Below are 19849 nucleotides of genomic sequence, written 5' to 3'. Positions count from 1 at the left end.
CCTAGGATTTCCTACAGTGTCTTAGTGTGGTGGAAGGAGGTAGAACAGCGGGTTACAGCTAACGAGCTTGCTAAGGTGCAGAGATTGGCCTGCTTAGCCGTAACAGGTGGAATTAGCAGTACACCAAGCACTGGAATGGAAGCCAAGCTGGACATGTCTCCACTACACCTGTGGGTCAAGATGGAGGCAGCAGCTGGGACACGCAGACTTAAAACTGGCAAAATCTGGGTCTCATTCTCATATCCCAAACCACACAAACATAGCGAGTGAGGTAAATATACGAATGGCTGGGGAAATGCCTGCCGATTATATAGTAACTCCCAACTGCTTCGACAAGCTTACAATATAATAATTGAAAGCAGGGAGCAGTGGAAAAAACCGCTCGACATCATACGGGGGGGGCATCGTTTGGTTCACCGATGGGTCAAAAATAGACCAAGGCATTGGGGCAGGTGTGTAGGGGGTTCAGCCAAGATGGAGGGCATCATCTCTCTAGGAAAACTGGCATCTGTATTCCAAGCTGAAATTACTACAAACAGGGGAGTGTATGGAGGAGAATATGTGTAGGCACTACAAGGACTGTAGCATCTACATCTATTCAGACAGCCAGAAAGCCCTGAAATCATTGGCACCTCCTGCAACATGATCTAAGATTGTTGACTAATGCCACAAGGCTCTGGTGGAGCTAGGGGGAAGCAATAGGGTAAACCTAGAATGGGTCCCTGGCCACTCGGCTAGGATGGGGGCAACAACTCCATTTATTGAACCAGAACCTGTCCTGACAATCACCAAGTCTATGATCACATTGTAACTACGGAACTGGCTTAGGAAACAGCATGTAGGATATTGGACCAAGGTCTATAAACAAAAACATGGTACAGTAATGATGCCCAAGCCACGTTTTAAAAGAAGCTCTGTAATCCAGGGATTGAACAGGAAAGAGATCAAACTCATGACTGGACTGATGACCGGCATTGGGAATTTCAAAAAACACCCACACACAATGGGTATATCTGAAGAGGACCGCAACTGTAGGATCTGTAATGAGGGTGAAGAAACTGCATCACACCTACTCTTCCAATGCATGGCATCGAAGAATAATAGATACAGAATCTTTGGGATATTGGAATCTGAAGAAATCGTGTCTAACAAAAAAACTGGTAGAGGGACTCCTTGCACTATTTAAGGGCATTGGTCGGCCTTACTGGATATACAGGGAGCAATACTGCACAATAAACTTAATTTCGGTGCAGGCAGTGGCAGGTTAGACCTAACCTGTTTTAGCTTCCCTGTTAAAAATCAAATCAACAAAAAATCAGTATCTCCCTTTATATCACTCAAACATTATTTTTAGTATTCTGTGATTTTTCCATCCCCTACATCACAGGCAGGACCTTTATCATAGGAAATTTAATGTTTATGGGGAACATTTTTGAAAGAAGCCGTATCTTTAGAGTTATCCAAGCAAAACAGTCACCTTTAATCAACCCCCCCCCCCCCCCCCTTACAGGTCAGGTTTTTTAGTATGTTATTCATGGTACTCCATCCAACCAATATACAATACTACACAAACTTTTCCCGCTATTTGACTTGTTTTGGTCTTCATTTGACTGGGCTAGTGCGAGCGTGACAACCAACTTTTATGGTCGAAAGTTTGGCTTTCCATACATTGTCTGAAGTTCTAAATTTGTTGACCGCAGATACTGTAAAAATAAATTAAGTAAGCAAAATGTCAAAGCCATATGTTTTATTACTTACAAACATGAGCTGGCTGTCATGTGGCTGTTTGTTTTGCTTACCAACTATTGCAGACCACTGAGGCAATATGTGGGCCAAAAAGTAATGGGAATTATTTATTTTCATAGGATTTACAATGTTTGTTTATTTTGTTGCTGCAGAGGTTCTGATATATGTTTGTATTTTCCACTGTTTTGAATATTTAGTTTGCTACTGACAATATAAATGTTATACATGTTTCCAAGTGCTTGGTGAATTTTTAGTTTAAAAAAAGATTGATCAAAGAACCTGCATTAAATATTTATTGAAAAATGGAATAAAGGTCACTCTAAATCTGAAATATTTTTAATTCTTTTGGTTTGTCTGTATGTTAAAATATTTATTCCGATTGTTCTTTTTATCCTTAACTTTGGCTTTCGGTGAACTGATGTGAATAAGACAAAGTGTTTACCTGTGGCATAAACCTTTCAAAGAGGGCCGAGAAGACGTTTAAGACTGACTGCCTTCGATGGCCTAGCATGTCAATTACTGATGACAATGTGGAAGTAGGAAAGAAAATGGTTCTGGAAAACTGCCGAAACACCATCAGAGAGGTTGCTGCTCACGCCAAGCAATTTTTTCCAATTTTTTGGCCTAAAACGTGAGGCAGCAAATTTTGTTGCAAATTTTTTTTTTTTTTTTTTTTAAATTAATTTAGACCAAAAACAACATGGCGTAGACAGCCCTCAGGAATTGCTGAATGGAGCTGACAACAATCCAGAACTTCTAAAGAAGGTTATAACAGGTGACAGAACATGGGTATACATGTACGATGTCGAAACCAAGGCCCAGTCATCCCAATGGAAATTGCCTGAAGAGCAAAAACCAAAAAAGGTTCGACGAGTTCGATCACATGTGAAGGTTCTTCTCACTGTTTTCCTCAATTACAATGTGATAGTGCATCATGAGATCCTACCTTAAGGTCAATAACGAATACTAACTGAAAGTTGTGTGTCAGTTGCTTGAAGCAACCCAAAGGAAGTGACCAAAACTGTGGCGAAACGACTCATGAAAATTTATTTACGATAATTTTCCCACTCACACCTCAATTCTTTTTTGCCAAAAGAATGTTTATGTTGTCTTAGCCATTACATTCATCAGACATGGCCCTCTGCAACTTCTTTCCATTTGCAGGGCTGAAGAGAACCATTAAAGGACATCATTTTGCTGCAATTGATGAGACAGAAACATAATTTCTGAAGGAGCTGAACACCATAAAAAAAGTGAGTTCCAGAAGTTCTTTCAGATGGGAAATTTGCTGGCACAAGTGTATTATATTTGAGGGGGATTACTTTGAAGGGGGCAATGTTGTTGGAGAATAAATAAAGAATACTTTAAGAAAAACAAAAATTCCCATTACTTTTTGATCACACCTTGTATATCAAATCTAGGAAGCATACACCCCAGGAGAACTTCCAATAGTGACTCTAGGGAGAACTTAGAATGTACTATCCATGTTTCCTAATTTCCCCCCCCCTAAAGCTCATATCCACAATACTGTAATGATGTAACAAAAAAGGAATGAGTAAAATAGGTGCTCCATCAAGAAGTAAGTAGGGAGTCCATTATGTTACACCATTTTCAATCTCCATTACAAGTAGAGCTATGAAGCTCAATATATTCCATAGCAGGCACCACATACACATTGTTAAATACTTAACGGATATCATTCATAAAAACGACAAACATTATTTTTGTTTCCTTAAAGAGAAAGTCGAATATAACTTGAATTTTAATCTTGTGTATCTTAAAGGCCAACCGTATAAAGCAGTTGATCTCTGATTATCAGTGAAAGTGACTTCAGATTAAACTTAATTCAAAAATTCGCATTGTATACATATTAATCCCAGTTTATATCATTGTGAAGTAGGATCACCTCTGACTGGCAAACTTTGTGGATAGTGTCAAGTTCAACTGCAATTGTTAGTTCACCACCTAGTGGCATTACAAAACAATGTTTTTGTTTTGTACAAATATGAGTTAAAAATAAGTACACAATAAAGTTTTTATTCACAAATAATGATTAGTAAATATGTGAAACACACACACACACACACACACACACACACACACACAGAGAGACAGAGAGAGAGAGAGAGAGAGAGAGAGAGAGAGAGAGAGAGGCACACACACCTAAGAAATATTTCAATCTGTATTGTCAGCTTCAGAAATTATCGACTTTAAGTAATGAGTGTAGATAATAACTGCTTGGAAACAACTCATAATTAATCTGATTACTTTAGGGTACAGACACTTAGCAACAGCGTAAAACAGGGAAATCCAAAATATCTGCAGTGAAAATATAAAGTGTGTGGAGATCTACAGCAGCCAATAATAATTGAATATCTCTTACAAAAATGTTCTCTAGGCTTGTCTGGAGACCTACAGCTGCCAATAATAATGGACATCTCTTACAAAAATGTTCTCTAGGCTTGTCTGGAGACCTACAGCTGCCAATAATAATGTACATCTCTTACAAAAATGTTCTCTAGGCTTGTATAGCAGTAACTGTACAATTCACGCAAAAATTACAGAACAAGTGCTTAAACTGCTGTGCCTACTACACACATGTTGCTGAACAAGACTAGTAGCATGCACATGAATTTTTGTAGTTATCAGGCAATGTTTCATGGTTGTGTCCTGGAATACAGACTAGAGGATCCCGAGTTCAATCCCATGTCAGCTCGGATAATTTTATTAACCCCCATCCACTACCTCTTGCCACTTCTCTCACTTCTGGCAATGTTTGAGTAACACTGAGTTGATCCAGGTCTAGGATTCAGGGTAAAACTGAACTATGCAGCAGTTATCGCTGCAGCATTTAACTTGCACAATACAATAAAGCAGTTAGTGCCTCAGATGAGGAGTCCGAAATGAGTAAGACAATTAGTTAGGAGAAGAGTCTACAAAGAAATTACAGTACTAACAGAAAATGAAGTTAATAGGCATCATAATAAAATGAGGACAACATTCACTTACAATGTATATACATAAAAATATTTACAAAATTTGAATTATTTTATGAAGTGTCACTTTGAAACCCTGATTTTCTTTTCATTTCTTTTAGCTCCAGTTCTTTAATTTACGTACCTACTTTATTATGGGTTCGCTATCATGGCACTGTAATCTTTTTTCATAAATTTTATATTTCACATTGAAAACATATTTTATTCCTTTGTTTTGAGGATGTGTGTGTGACACCGCAGTTGCTATAACAACTCTGTTTTGTGTGTTGCACATTTGCTTATAATTACATGTTGTTTTAAGTTCAAAATACATGATTTATCGCTGTTGCAGTTAACATACACTGTCATTCTTACCAACCCAATGTAAATGATCTGTCGTTTATTTGTTATCAATGAAGAGAACAATATTTTCATTTGAAGTTACAGACTTCTACTCATTTATTAATGATGTGAATGAAAAACGAACAAAAATGTAACAAATAATATCATAAACTACATTTTTCGCAGCAAACATGTAATTCCAGGATGAAAATCTACTTAAGATTCTAAAGATTGGAAAAGTTATAAATTGTGGCTTCAAAGCTGCAACTAGCTTTCACAAATTTTCCCTTACAATAGATTTGATGAACTTACTACAACCAGTTTTATGCATTAAAGTATCAAAAAGTTTTTGCTCCAGTTTACATACTGCACGTAATTACAGAGAGATGAAATAGTGGCCCAACACATTCCAGAAACGAATCTTTTTCAGCTCAGGAGAAGTTTGCAAATCACACCTTTTTCTGAAAAGAAACTTCCTGGCAGATTAAAACTGTGCGCCCGACCGAGACTAACTCGGGACCTTTGCCTTTCACGAGCAAGTGCTCTACCATCTGAGCTACCGAAGCACGACTCACGCCCGGTACACTCAGATTTACTTCTGCCAGTATCTCGTCTCCCACCTTTCAGAAGTGCTAGTTCTGCAAGGTTCGCAGGAGAGCTTCTGTAAAGTTTGGAAGGTAGGAGACGAGATACTGGCAGAAGTAAATCTGTGAGTACCGGGCGTGAGTCGTGCTTTGGCAGCTCAGATGGTAGAGCACTTGCCCGTGAAAGGCAAAGGTCCCGAGTTCGAGTCTCGGTCGGGCACACAGTTTTATTCTGCCAGGAAGTTTTATATCAGCGCACACTCCGCTGCAGAGTGAAAATCTCATTCTGGAAACACCTTTTTCTGCTTACTTTACTCTTTCTTTATAAAACAGAACCTTCAATAACGAACACTGTGTATCTACGATGTTCGATTAATATCTTGAGTCAAAGCATAATAATCACATTGATATCTGGTTTTAGCACTGTTGTCAAGTGTGTTTTGTGCTAATTTATATCAGCACTGAACCTCCTTCAGTGGAGCCAAGTCTATTGTTATACAATAGAGCAGTGTCCTGGAGGTCAAAATGCAATGTTAATGCAATCAATCCTTACAATCACATGAAATGTTTCAGTCAATCAATGATGATGGGTGTTTGCAGAAAGGATGCCTCATCTAAGCATGCAGTGATCCATAATTATGTATCAGTAACACTAATTGAGCAACAGACACAGCTGGTTTTTCAGAAAGCTCTGCAGTACTTATTTCCACAGAACTAAATGGCAAGCAAGACACACACTTCTTACCAAGAAATGAATTAGAGTTGTTGGATTTATAATTGCAGTGATGAAGGGGAAGACATATCACATTGAATTTGGATGGAACAGACATCTGATTGAGAAAACAAATAGCCTTAGAGGAAGAACATAGCTGCACGCCATTTCAGTCAAAGCCAAATATCTTTTCCTTTTACAAATATGATTAGGATTGTAATGAAAATTATTTTCCTTTATTTTGTTGTGCTGCCGATCTTAAGTAATTAACAATAAAGTGAAGCAGTAAGACTGTAGTAGCCACTGGAGAATTCTGTGTTTAATTTTAAGTTATTTGAGTTAGAATAGCATTAGTTCCTGGTCAATCACAAGCACTTCCCCTTGCTAAGGAAATCACTATCAGTTTAACAGTTTGCTTATTTTAGCTAGTTTGGCCTGCAGATGTAGTTTTTAAAATAAAATTATGACTATCATCTAAAAAACATATACCCTGCAACAATACTTACGAGCCATGATATACTATTACATTCATGTCAGTCCATGCTTCAAACTCACGTTGCCAGTTTGGTATGGTAGAAAGAGGTGCAATGACCAGGAAGGGGCCTCTAATTCCATATTCGTGAACTGCATGAATAAATGCTAACGACTGTATAGTTTTTCCGAGACCCATCTCATCTGCCAGTATACAGTTGCGGCTGGAAATGACAATAGTATTTACTGAATAACTTTTCTAATATTAGCATATATTTAATAAACGAATTGTTACATACCCATTGTACCACGAAAAAAGCAACCAGTTTAATCCTTCAAGCTGATACGCTCTTAACCTATTACCATTTTTATATTCTGGAGATTCTTCTAATTTCACCCATGATTCTGGGGATGGTTTCTTCTTTGGCTGGAAAGTAAGGAAAAACAGAGTGAATAATTATTTGACAATATCCCACTCACTCTATTATTAACTCCTTTTATTACTGACTGTCTTTTGCCCTCATCTGCATGCATTGTGCTCAAAATGTTATTAAAATGTTTCATTCTTCACAGCACAGGTATTTGTATTTTTATAGCCACCACCAACAGCAACAACAACTTTGTTCCTTATGACATCTCATAGCAGAATTTATGGTTCATCAATTTTTCCTCACTTCAGTATATTTAATTTCCTTAAAATCTTTTTTGTGTATTCACTGCCCAACATTTTCTGGAAGATGGAAGAGGGCAAGAAAAATAATGCAAGGGAAGAATAACACCTTTCACCTATTTCACACTAAGTAAATTAGAGTACTAAAACAAAACTACAATGTTTGACACAGAAAGGAAGGCAACTGTCGAAATCTAAGTACAGTTGTTTGTTTGTAGGTTTCATGTTAACAGAAGTGTGTAGCTTATGCTTGATGAGGATGAAGTCAATATCAAAGAAAGTGGCACAAGATATGGAATAGGACTATATGAAATTTAATTGAGAGAATGTATTTAGAGATTCCAAAAGTCTCAAGGTGTTGGCCTCACCATGAGTCCATATGGCACAGATGTCTCCAATGTATTTAAATAACACCAGGATCTGAAGGCTTATGGATCCCAGGGTAGGCCCCTCCAAGCAGCCCATGAAAAGGATTGGCATAGGAAGGAGCCCACGACTGTACCCCTGATCTGTTTGTTTTTCTGCCACTTAAAAGTTACAGTAGTAGTTCGTAAATATTAAATTGGTTAAGGTGATCAGGAACAATGTTATGGGTTTGGTATCAGGTGGGTGTTGGTTGAGACAAAGAAGTTCTATGGATGGAACTGTTTGTCCTTGTGAGCAGCATGTTTGTATGGACTGTAAGCCAGTTTGTACCATATGGATGGAATCTTGATGGCAGATGCTGTATGTAGTGTGTCACTATACTGCTATTTACCTTCGTATATGTACACCTTTTGGTCAAGTGACACAATGGTGGTAGATCGCTTATTTGCCAGGAGAATAATGATGAGTCACCAGTTTTTGGGGAGCTTAGTGCATGGAATTCTGCAGAGTACTTACATTTTGATAGTTGCCATCTTGTTCATGTCAAACATTCCTTTCCCTATAGCCTTGGCATTCGAAGCACACCAATTTGTTCAGGTCCAGACTCCTTACAGCAGTACACCACCATTCTCCCCTCAGCTTTAACCAAGTCATGCAATCCTGGTTCTTGTGGGCCCTCCAAAAACAACTTAGGAGTACGTCTCTTGTCACACAGTATTATCCTGTTCTTGAACATATTATCAGCTACTTCAACAAGGCTATGTCTTGCTAAAATTGTGCCCTTAGATGATGCATATTCTGTCCAACAGTTTGCCCTGCACACACAGAATAGCTTTACGTCAATCCCCTAACCTTCGCAACTTCCTCATCAGACCACCACCTACATGGCCTAAATTTACATTAATTTTTGTGGGTTTCGCATTTATTTTTATAAACTATGCCTTTTCTTTGCTTCCCTTCATTTTTCTATATCTTTTATTTTCTGATCTGTCTTTTTTTTCCCTGTCCCTTCACCTACCAACCATGTATAATGTACTTAGCTTTCCTCTTTTGTAGACGTCCAGTAATCACTTTCTTGCTTATTGCCATATCTTCCACCTTTAAGTTCTCAGGTTCTGAAAGGTGGAAGAGCCACCGGCTCTGAAACCTTGTGCATTTCCATATCTTTTGTGTGCATTTTCTCCTGCCACTATTTGGTGAGCACATTTTTTATCTATTCGTGTCTGTCTATATACAGTTGAACTTTATTTACACACAACTCTCCTGTAATTCTCATTTGTGCATTAAGTTTTGTCGGTCCCAGCACAATATAATTTAAAAATGTGTTAATTAAACCTTATATATATGTAATGCATTTTTACTTAATTCACAGTTACACTTAACGAATTCTAGTGAAATAAATTGAGATTTGTGTAACTGTAATAAGCATCGTTGTTCGAAAAGAAGCCTTGTGGTATTTTTCTTAACTTTGTTGCCATACCCAAGTACAGTGAATGGGTGACGCCATGGAGAGAAGGGACAAAGTCACAGTTAACAAGAGCAAGCGTGCGGCATGGAAACAAAGATACTCCTAGCACTGTTTTCAATACGGGAATTTCTTTCATGGTAACAATCGAGAAGTTAAAAGTTGCCAGCTAACATTTATTATTGAACAGAGGTTCTATCCTTTATTCACTTACGTTCAGCCATGGAGAACAGAAAAAGGTAAAGCTATACACTAAATCTGAAAGTAAAATTCATACACGAGGTAGATGCTAACCCATAGAAAACAAAATCTGAAATTGCTTCAGACTTAGGAATTGCTTATACCACACTATGTACAGTCATCAGCTAAAGAAGTATTTTGAACATCTTTTTAAAACTGGGTGCAAAATCAATAAAATGCATTCATCAGCAAGAAGCGAGATATGTAGATTTGGAAAAGGCACTTTTTCATGGTTCCAGTAAAAATGGGCTGCAGCTCTACCCATCAGTGGCAACATGCTGAAAGCAAAGGTGATAGATTTTGCTAGAAGTAGGAACATCACTGCTGACTTAAAGTCTTCATCAGGATGGTCACAAGGATTTAAAAATTGTCATAGACTCACAGGGAGAATAATTTCAGTCAAATCGAAAGCTTTGGACGACGTCACAGTGCAGCACTAGATTGATGAGGTTTTGCCGGGTGTCTTAAGGGATTATCAACCTCGAAAAAAATCTGCAATTGTGACGAGACCTGTATATTTTACAGTCTGCTTCCTAATACAAAATTAGCTAAAAGGGTGATTCATGGCATGAAGGAAAGAAGTAAAATTCAAGTGACATTTCTTCTCGGCATGAATGCAGATGGATCTAACAAACTTTCCCCACTAGTGACAGGAAAATCTAAGAATCTGAGGTGTTTCAAAGGTGTAAAGATGAAACATACACAATAACAATTCTCGGATGACAATGATTTTAATGAAACAGTGGTTAAAAAGCTGCACATTAGAATGAAAAGAAAAAAAAGGGGCTCCTTCTTACGGGTCCGATGTCCAGCACATGCACCCCAAGTAGTTTTGAAAAACGTTCAAGTGGAATTTTCCCCCCTGAACTGTACCAGTGTTGTAAAGCCACTCAATTTGGGCAATATTGCAAATTGCAAGGTGCATTATGGAAAAAACTGGTTCAACATTTGGTAGCATTGACTGATGCGGGAAGTGAAAATCTTTCCATTAACTTACTACAAGCTGAGTATGTTACTGCTGATAAGTGCCACAAAAGTGGTACATCAGTTTCAAGTAACAGTGATGGAGATGACAACTTTAATCTTGAAACACTTAAACTGGGTGAAGCATTAAGTTCAATCAATATGTGCAGGCATTACATCAGTATGAAAAGTTGAAGTGAAAAAGCTCTTAATTCATTAATAAGTTTATGAAGTGAGGTGTATAATGCTCAAAAAGTGAAATAAGGCAAATTATCTGATTTCTTACCCATGTAGGCCCATTGAATGTTTGTGTATTACTGTATTATACCTGACCAAACAATTCTAAGTTACAAGTATTCTTTTCTCTTCCCTTTGATACACATATAAATCAGCTTCAACTGTACATGTTGGGTTGCTTGGGGAGAGAGACCAGACAGCGAGGTCATCAGTCTCATTGGATTAGGCAAAGAAGGGGAAGGAAGTCGGTCGTGCCCTTTCAAAGGAACAATCCCGGCATTTGCCTGGAGTGATTTAGGGAAAGCATGGAAAACCTAAATCAGGATGGCCAGACGCGGGATTGAACAGTCATCCTCCCGAATGCAAGTCCAGTGTCTAACCACTGCGCCACCTCGCTCGGTAACTGTACGTGTAAAATAGATGAATGTGTGCATTTATGTATGTTCCACATCATCCCCTAAACCACTGGATTGATTTTTTTAAAAAAATTGGTACATGTGTGGATCAAGAGAGGGGGTGGTGACAGGCAGAGAGAGGGACAGGAAGAGCTGGGTGAAGAAGAAAGAAAGAGATGGTAAGAGAGAGGGGATTGGAGGAAGGGGACCAGAAGGGAGGGGGGGGGGGGGGGGATGTGTGTGTAATGTAAGAGCCATACATTTATACAAGCAAGGAAAGGGTTAGTTATATTTTCAAACTTTGATGTATTTGAGATACGTAATAATCATTTTCTTTTTTTCTTTTTTTTTAACCGTTATCAGGAATGTCGAAAAAGTAGCTGAATTCTACAACTCAAAACTGTCACCATTTTTATGCAGGAACAGGAATCTTGTCATTGACAGTTCAGACAATGCTGGGTAGGTTTAATTCTAATAGCAAGACATCAATATTCGATTATATAATTGGTTACAAAACAGGGCAATTGAGCCAAACAGTAGCATCACATCACATTTATACCCACATTGATAATGCTTACTTAAAAACTGTGTAAGGAGTAAGAGATGTAGGCAAAAGAAAGATATACACATCTCTCACTGTGAATTGCTCAAATCACACTTTAATATTAAGGCTAAAAATGTGAAATGAGAGTACATCTCTCGAGGCGTGTCTCTACGAATTTCATTCACAGAAAACCTTATAAATGGATATGTAGCCTTCTACTCACAACAAACAACATGAATCCGATCTGGCAGACCCATAATGCCAAACAATATAGAGTCCTCTCATTTGATTGGTATCATTCATTTTGTGTGAGTTAGGAACAGCTGGACTAAATGCATTATTGCCATTAATGAAAAGGAAATTTAGGCAGCTGAGAATATTTCACAATTCTCACAAAAAAGAAGGAAAAAAGAAAGTGAAAAAGTGTATTTTTGTATTTGTTCCTGGTTTCGAAACAGCCAACATACACAATTTGAAGAACAATGACATGTTTCAACGCAATCGGGCATCAACTAGCAGCTCTAGTTCTTTGCAGATTACTAGTCCAGGTATGGCTGATAAAGACAGCATTTTATTTATATTTTGGGGGTTTAAATTGTTTTACATGTATGTCACAGGTACATTTCCATGGTCTTGCTGTTAAGTATAGTAATTGGTTGGTTGGTTTTATTTGTAATACCGTGACATTATTACTTCTATACTTGCTACCTTTCATCTATCTTCACATACAGTAAGTGTAAAACTGTATGCACACATACGAGGTGCGGCTAGAAAAAAAACGGACTGATGCTGGAAAAAACATTTATTTACAATTTCATGTAATCTCCTTCAATGTACTCTCCTCCTCAGTCTCTACACCGCTCCATACGAATTTTCCACTGTTCATAGCAATGTTGCAGATCATTTTCGGTAAGTCCATACGTTACTTCCGTCGCTTTTTCTTTTACTGCTTCAACAGTCTCAAATCTAGTTCCTTTCAAAGCTGACTTGACTTTAGGGAAAAGAAAAAAGTCACAGGGGGCCAAATCAGGTGAGTAGGGTGGATGATCTAAGATGGGAATGTTGTGTTTTGCCAAAAACGTCTTCACTGATAACGCACTGTGAGCTGGGGCATTGTCTTGGTGAAGGATCCATGACTTTTTCTCCACAAATCGTTCCGTTTTCTCCGTACTCGCTCACGTAGGGTAGCCAGGACGCTAATGTAGTAATGCTGATTCACTGTTTGTCCCTCTGGTACCCAATCAATGTGCACAATCCCTTTGATGTCAAAAAAAAACAATCATTGCCTTGAATTTCGATTTTGACATTCGTGCTTTTTTTTGTCGTGGAGAACCAGGAGTTTTCCAATGCATCGATTGGCGTTTAGTTTCGGGATCGTAAGTAAAAAACCATGATTCATCGCAAGTAATAACATTTTGTAAGAAGGTGGGATCACTTTCAATGTTTTCCAGGATGTCAGAACAAATCATTCTTCGGCGTTCCTTCTGTTCAATTATGAGACACTTTGGAACCATTTTTGAACAGACTTTGTTCATGTTGAAACTTTCATGAAGAATCTGCCTAACACTTTCCTTGTCAACTCCTGGTAACTCAGATACTGCTCTGATTGTTAAACGGCGATCTTGTCGAACAAGTTTACCGATTTTTTCAATGTTTGCATCAGTTTTTGCTGACAATGGTCTGCCAGTGCGAGTGGCATCACTGGTGTCTTCGCGGCCATCTTTAAATCGTTTAAACCACTCAAACACTTGTGTTCGCGATAAACAATCATCGCCGTACACTTGTTGTAACATTACAAACGTTTCACTTGCAGATTTTCCTAGTTTGAAACAAAATTTGATGTTAACACGCTGTTCTTTCTGTACACTCAACATTTTCCGACGCACAGACAAAACGCCAACTACTTAAAACAGACGCCACGGGCAGACTGAGTGCAGGAGCCAGATGAAACTCGAGCAGTAGGCGGAGCAAGAGTCAATTCACAGGCCACACGACTTTCAGCCTTATCGCATTCGTTTTATTGTTTCACCAGTACTAGTCCGGTTTTTTTCTAGCCACACCTCATATAGTTATTTCAGCTTTGGAACTTGTTAAGAGACTAATGACCAAGTTGAACAGAATAAATCGTACCAAATAAAATAAAACCAAGTAGACGTTCACTTTAGACACCGAATTAGTATTTTTACATTTTAGATTTTCTGTTGGCAAACTATTAAACTACAATCAACTGATTGTATCCAAAAAACTTAAAAAATGTACCAGAACGACAGCACAACAACATTGAAGATTTATGAGGATAAATTACTTTAAAGGTATCATCAACAGACAAGGAAAAAGATCAAAATTGTTACTTATTCACAAAAACTAGCATAGAAAAAGATCAAACACAGCCTACAGTGTGTCTTGCTAAGCACTGTCATATCCAGAAACAATAATTTTGTCTAAGCATTTGTTACAAAAGAATAATTATCTGTTTTCACCACTGTTAAATGCCTCCACTGTCAATATTCTGCCGCACATTTTTGAGAGTGGCTTTATTATATTGCTTTCATTTGCAAATTGACTGCTTTAACAGTTCACAAATTTTCAGCATATTTCAACCATCATACACACTGTTATATAGGAAACATTTTCTAATGTGTGGCAGTATGTTTGGTATCCCTGTACTACTAGCAGCGGACAAAAAATAATCCATTTCAGTACTCCACAAGTCATCACGAGACTTTTAGCAGAGGGTACTTAATGTGTCACTAACTCAATCCAGAACTAATTTTTTTTTTCATTTACTGACAAGTTTACGTTCAGTATGTAGTTGACACACTGTCCACTCTTCCTTCAAAGAGATACTAGTTTCATATTCCTGCCCAACTGCAGTGAGTAATCGCATCTCCAGCCATATGGTCTGTCAGTTCATTTCCCGTGATACCCATGCGACTTCGGACTCAAAAGAAAACAACTGAGCAGAAAGCATCATTAAATTAAAGGAGCCTGTGTGCAGCAATCTATCTTTTTCGTCATACTGTTGATATTCCAACCTGGAATTTCCATTGTTTGATACTGTAGCCTCTGCTTTTCATAAGAAAATTGTGATTAACGATTTTTTTAAACACCGAACTGAGACTTGCGGCTCAATTATAAGATTACCACTGGGTGTTCACAATTTTATATCATTGTTGTTATGGAAGATTTCAAAGCTATATCCATGCAAGGAGAATGACCACCTCTGGCTTACATGGCACATATAGCTCTGTGTGGTGGACTATGTTCTTTTGCATTTGGAAAGAACCCTGCTCTCCAATCTCATCCCACCTGTTTATCATCCATATTTCTCAAATAAACCATGTACCTAATCCATCATTGGATAAATCAGTCTATAAACCAATATCTAGACTCATATTAGGACGATTCTTGCATTAATTAGTACCCTTTTAATAGCATCAAATGCTGCCTAGCCATAAGTAGTCCACTTCTATAATACCACACTTTACGTACTACAAGACACACCTTTGTTCTTTGAAAAATTGCCTCCAAAATTCAGGTGCATCTTATACTCTAAATTAATATAAAAGTGTTAAGTGTTTTATTTAAAACTCCCACCAATCTTAGAAGTAGCCATATATTCGATGCCACAGGGACCCTCTCTCTATCAGGCAAAATTGCATTCAACTAGCAGTAACAGTGCACCAATGCAACAAACATGAGTTATGGGGATTCACAAGCTCGCTAACACTGTCTCCCTGCCACCCCACCATCATAAACCTGGAACACTGCCTAGCCTACAACGCATCACTGCAGTCTACAGTGCCAGTGAATTTGAATTTAAAGTGATTTGTGATATCAGTAATAGTACAGTGGGAGTGTTGTTCTTGGTCTCAAGTGGGAGAGTGCAAACAGTCATGGTCTAGAGTAAAGAAGACATTATTGTTAAATCTTTCAAGAAGTGTGGCATAAATAACACACTCGATGGCAGTGAACACCATCTTATACATGAAGAGGAAAACGATGATGATGACAATGATGATGATGATGATGATGATGATGAGGAGGAGGAGGAGGAGGAGGAGGAGGAGGATTTTCAGGGATTTTAAACGTCAGTTCAGTTTTATAAACTGAAATTTTTTTTTAAATCTGACTTTGTAATCTAATAATAAAAATGGCAGAAATAGTATTTTAAAAAAAACTGCATCTTGTGGTCCATAGAATAAAGTACACACTTTATCAACAACCTACTGTGTGTTTCATATTCAGCACTTGTTTGGATAACCGCCACTGACAAACTGCATATGCCTGTAAATAATTTCAACTGTTTCTTCATGTGCGAGCAGGGTAAAGTAGCCACTGAGATCATCCTACTATTGTCACGCAATATACAGTCTTGAGTTATTACATGGCCTAAGAACTTACTTTCAAACCTGGTAAATTTAGATTTTTCTCCTTCTCCATCACACCTTACTTGTTGCTGACTTCATCTAGAATGTCAACTTCTCAGATGACATTTGTGTGGCCAACAAAAGATCATTGGCATAAAAATTGATTTTTTTGGGCAAGGTATAAGATACGCCCAAGCACCTTATCTAATGCGGAAGTACATACATGTAGACACACACTGAGGCCTAATGGCAAAACAGGAAACTGAAACTTCTGTCACAATGTAAGAATTCGGTATATTTTTGAACTTCTTTACTGTTGATGCTGTTAAATCAGTGATAGAAAAGTATCTAAAATAGTAGAACTTCCATAACTGTTCTTCCAGGTTTGTATGGATGCCTTGATTGGAATTAAAAATCTTATTACTTGATCTGGCATCTAAAACAAACCTGATTCCTTGTATGGTTTGCTCAAGCAAAAAGCGGACTGTAGTACGGGCTGTCAAATTTCGTCAAGAACACCTCTATCAGGCTCAAGCTCAAGTGATTGGGTTGGATGGGTACACAAGCAAAAAGGCTTTTTTGGGGAGAGGGGACGCAAGGGGTGGTACCTTTAGTTTACATTTTAATTATGCTGAGTTTCTCTCTACCAAGAAATCCACAATACACTCACTAACTTTTTTATCATAATTTCGTTAAGAGGAGTTAGCGTTTTATGGCATTAAATGCTTTTAGATAGTCAATAAATCAAATAGACTTATTTGATCCATGACATTCAGGCTGTCACGTGAGAAAGTAAGAGTTACGTTTGTAGGATTAATATTTTTGGAATACATGCTGGTTAACATGGAAGTTTTTCAGCTCTTTATGTCTCAGCTCAGAATGTGTACAACAGATGGGTGTCAGTTAAGTTGAACAGTAGCCTTGCGAATTACTTTTGTTTCTCCTTCTTCCAGACAGGCATGATCAGTGCTTTTCTTCTCCCTTTTTCCAGCTTTGTTTGAGCAATCTACAGTTTGTTTTGGTTAAAAAGAGATGCCAACTTGGCAAATTCTGGATCATTGTCTTTACAATAATGCAAGAACTTCAGAATTAACTTTATTTCCTTTATAAGAGAACATTTGAAAATGAATTATTTCTGATCCAGTCTTGTTGCACTGAATTTCAGTTTTGTTTCACCCACGAGCATCTAGAGCTACACAATGACAGTCTTTACATATGGCCACAATCTCTTTGGATTATGTGCAAGATCTTTTGATAAGATTCAGCTACAGTAGTTGTTGAAAGCTTCACTAAGTGCTCTTCTTACAGGCAAGATGTTTCACTTAACATCTCTCTATCTACATTCCAACACTCCTAGCTATATTCTCTATACGTATACGTACCTATGGTCAGTCCTTGCTGTGTCTTTAGACTTTTATTTTTACGGCAACTATAAATCACGAAGAGTCCCTCCCACCCAAACATAAATTACTTCTTTTTTTTAGTCTTTGTACTTCAGGAATCATAGGTTGCCTTACAATCAATAATACTTGTATCTGTAGGTCATCCTCACAGAGATCAGGTACATTTGTTGTCATTGGATCTAATATATATTTCCATCATGAGTCACATTTGGAACTTTTTCAGAGAACACACCTGAAATCGAGTTGCAAAATATTTTGTCATGCGAAACAGGGAGGGCGGGCATGCTTACCCATGAGGGCCATGGAAGCAGGCACACTCGCCGGGAGTGGCAGGGAAGCAATCTCACTTCCTGGGAGGGACAGGAGGAACAAGATTTAAAATAAATCACTAACAATAACAGTTAAATGAATACTGATGTAGCTGCACCTTGACTCTTAGTGATATCTACAACATATTACGATTCCTTTCAGGAACGGAGTAGCTTCACCCATTGGCTTGTGTATTTAAGCTCTTACACATGAAGCTAAACTCAATGTGTGCATTTAGTCTTGTTACGAGTGAACTTTTGATAATACCTTCCATTTATCCTTTGGGGGCTTCTTGTTGATCTGCTCAAATTGCTCAATCTTCATTGGATCTACGTCTTCTTCCAACTCCCATGTGCTATCTTCATACTGCATTGACCGCCACTTAACCAGGTAATGTTTGATCGTTTTCCCAGTATTAGGATCTGTATGTTCAGCAACATCCAAGACCCGATCTACTTCTACATAATCAGGGTTGAAGGGTTCATCTTCAAACTGAAAATCATTAGCAAGATTTATTATCACTGATCAAATAATCTCTAGCTTATCTTAACAGTATATCACATTACTAAAAGATCATTTTTACCCCAATGACAAGCATTTCACAAGAGACAGAAACTTTGGTAATCACTTACATTCTCAAAAATGTTTGCATGATGAGCCATCTTCTGTTTAAACCTCTTAAGTTTGGCTGCAATTCTCTTATCCCCTTTGAACAGTTCTTCTTCAGTTTTCCATTCACAATGTAAATAAGAAAAATTGCGATACTTGACAAAATATTCCTCTACTTCAACATATTTGACATCAGATTTACAGTCTACTTTGTTTTTGTTTTCTGTTCTATCTTTTGCAACTATATCTCCATCAAGTGGATTCGATAGGTACTGCTGATTTCTTTCATTCAACCTAGCCACTTCCAGAGAGCTCCCACTGTCTTCAACTTTTAGCTGGCTTTCACTTTCTTCTGGTTTTGTGGTGCTTTCTGTTTCTTCATCAACTGGAGTAGTCTCAAAGTTTCTAATCCTGTCAATATATTCTGCACTACCACTACTGCTTGCTGCAGTAACATTTGATCTCAAAAGAACTGGTTCCTCAGTTTCTTCACTGAAGTTATAAATACTTAGTGGGGCGTCAGACTTCTTTTCAACATCTATGTCTGACTGCGGACACACTTCATTGTTCAGACTTTCCCCAGTTGCACATATTTCATCCACAGCCGGAATTTCTACTACAGGTGTAGAGTTATTTACAGGCTCCTGTTCACTGATTACAGCAGGCGTGTTTTCATTTTCTGTGGTGACCTCTGTCTTGATAGAGGATTCTGGCTTAACCTCCTTATTATTCTGAGCATCTGCTGGTGGTTTAATCTCTCTTCTGCCTTTCCTAACAGCCAAAATATATTGCACAACCATTGAATCTTCATCAGTTGTATTCTGAAACACAAAACAAATTATGTTTATAATTGTGCTGATGCTACACTAAAGCATTATTCATCACAAAATCATCATCATTGATAGAATCCAAAGAAAACATGATGTGCAACATATGCGATAGAAATATAAAGTTGATGAGCCTCAAACAAGAAGTTCGTAGTTTGTTACAAATAAATGACATACAGAGTATCGGGCTCCAGAAAGTATTCCAACCCTAGGTCACCTTGTCACATTTTCAGGATCATGTTAATTACCTGAACAAAGGATCATAAACAACCAGTGTGTACACATCCATTTAATTTCCAATGGTGTTTAGTCCCACAAAATACTATAGCCAACTGATGTACTTTCCAGATCACCATTTAGGCTATTAGCACTCCCATTTTCAACATGAATTACCAACATACGGACAATCACTGAAGTAGGTACTGGAGGGTCAGTAATCAACATGAAAAATTACCAGCCAACAGGCATCCAAGAGTATGTTCACTATGACAGCTTTTCATTAATTCTCCTTCATTATTAGACTCCGCAACATTCCATAAAAACTCTTTGAAAGTCAAAATGTGGTGGACTTGTGTCACCATTCTGTTTTCAAATAAACACTTTATTGTCAAGAAAAACATA

The 19849-nt window shown here is 37.8% G+C and overlaps 1 protein-coding gene across 1 annotated transcript in view; it reads right to left on the bottom strand.

The window, feature by feature from the left end:
- LOC124594923 (chromodomain-helicase-DNA-binding protein 7) overlaps nt 1-19849 on the bottom strand; it is a 310905-nt gene that overhangs the window by 196075 nt on the left and 94981 nt on the right. The window contains exons 10-13 of the mRNA XM_047133415.1: nt 18425-19222; nt 18060-18284; nt 7130-7257; nt 6866-7054 (exon numbers count right to left, since the gene is read on the bottom strand). Coding sequence (XP_046989371.1) covers nt 6866-7054; nt 7130-7257; nt 18060-18284; nt 18425-19222 — 1340 coding nt within the window. The remainder of the gene's footprint in view (nt 1-6865; nt 7055-7129; nt 7258-18059; nt 18285-18424; nt 19223-19849) is intronic.

This window comes from Schistocerca americana, chromosome 2 (genome assembly GCF_021461395.2).
Source record: "Schistocerca americana isolate TAMUIC-IGC-003095 chromosome 2, iqSchAmer2.1, whole genome shotgun sequence".
Taxonomy (NCBI): domain Eukaryota; kingdom Metazoa; phylum Arthropoda; class Insecta; order Orthoptera; family Acrididae; genus Schistocerca; species Schistocerca americana.
This window is presented reverse-complemented; position numbering and strand designations above follow the sequence as displayed.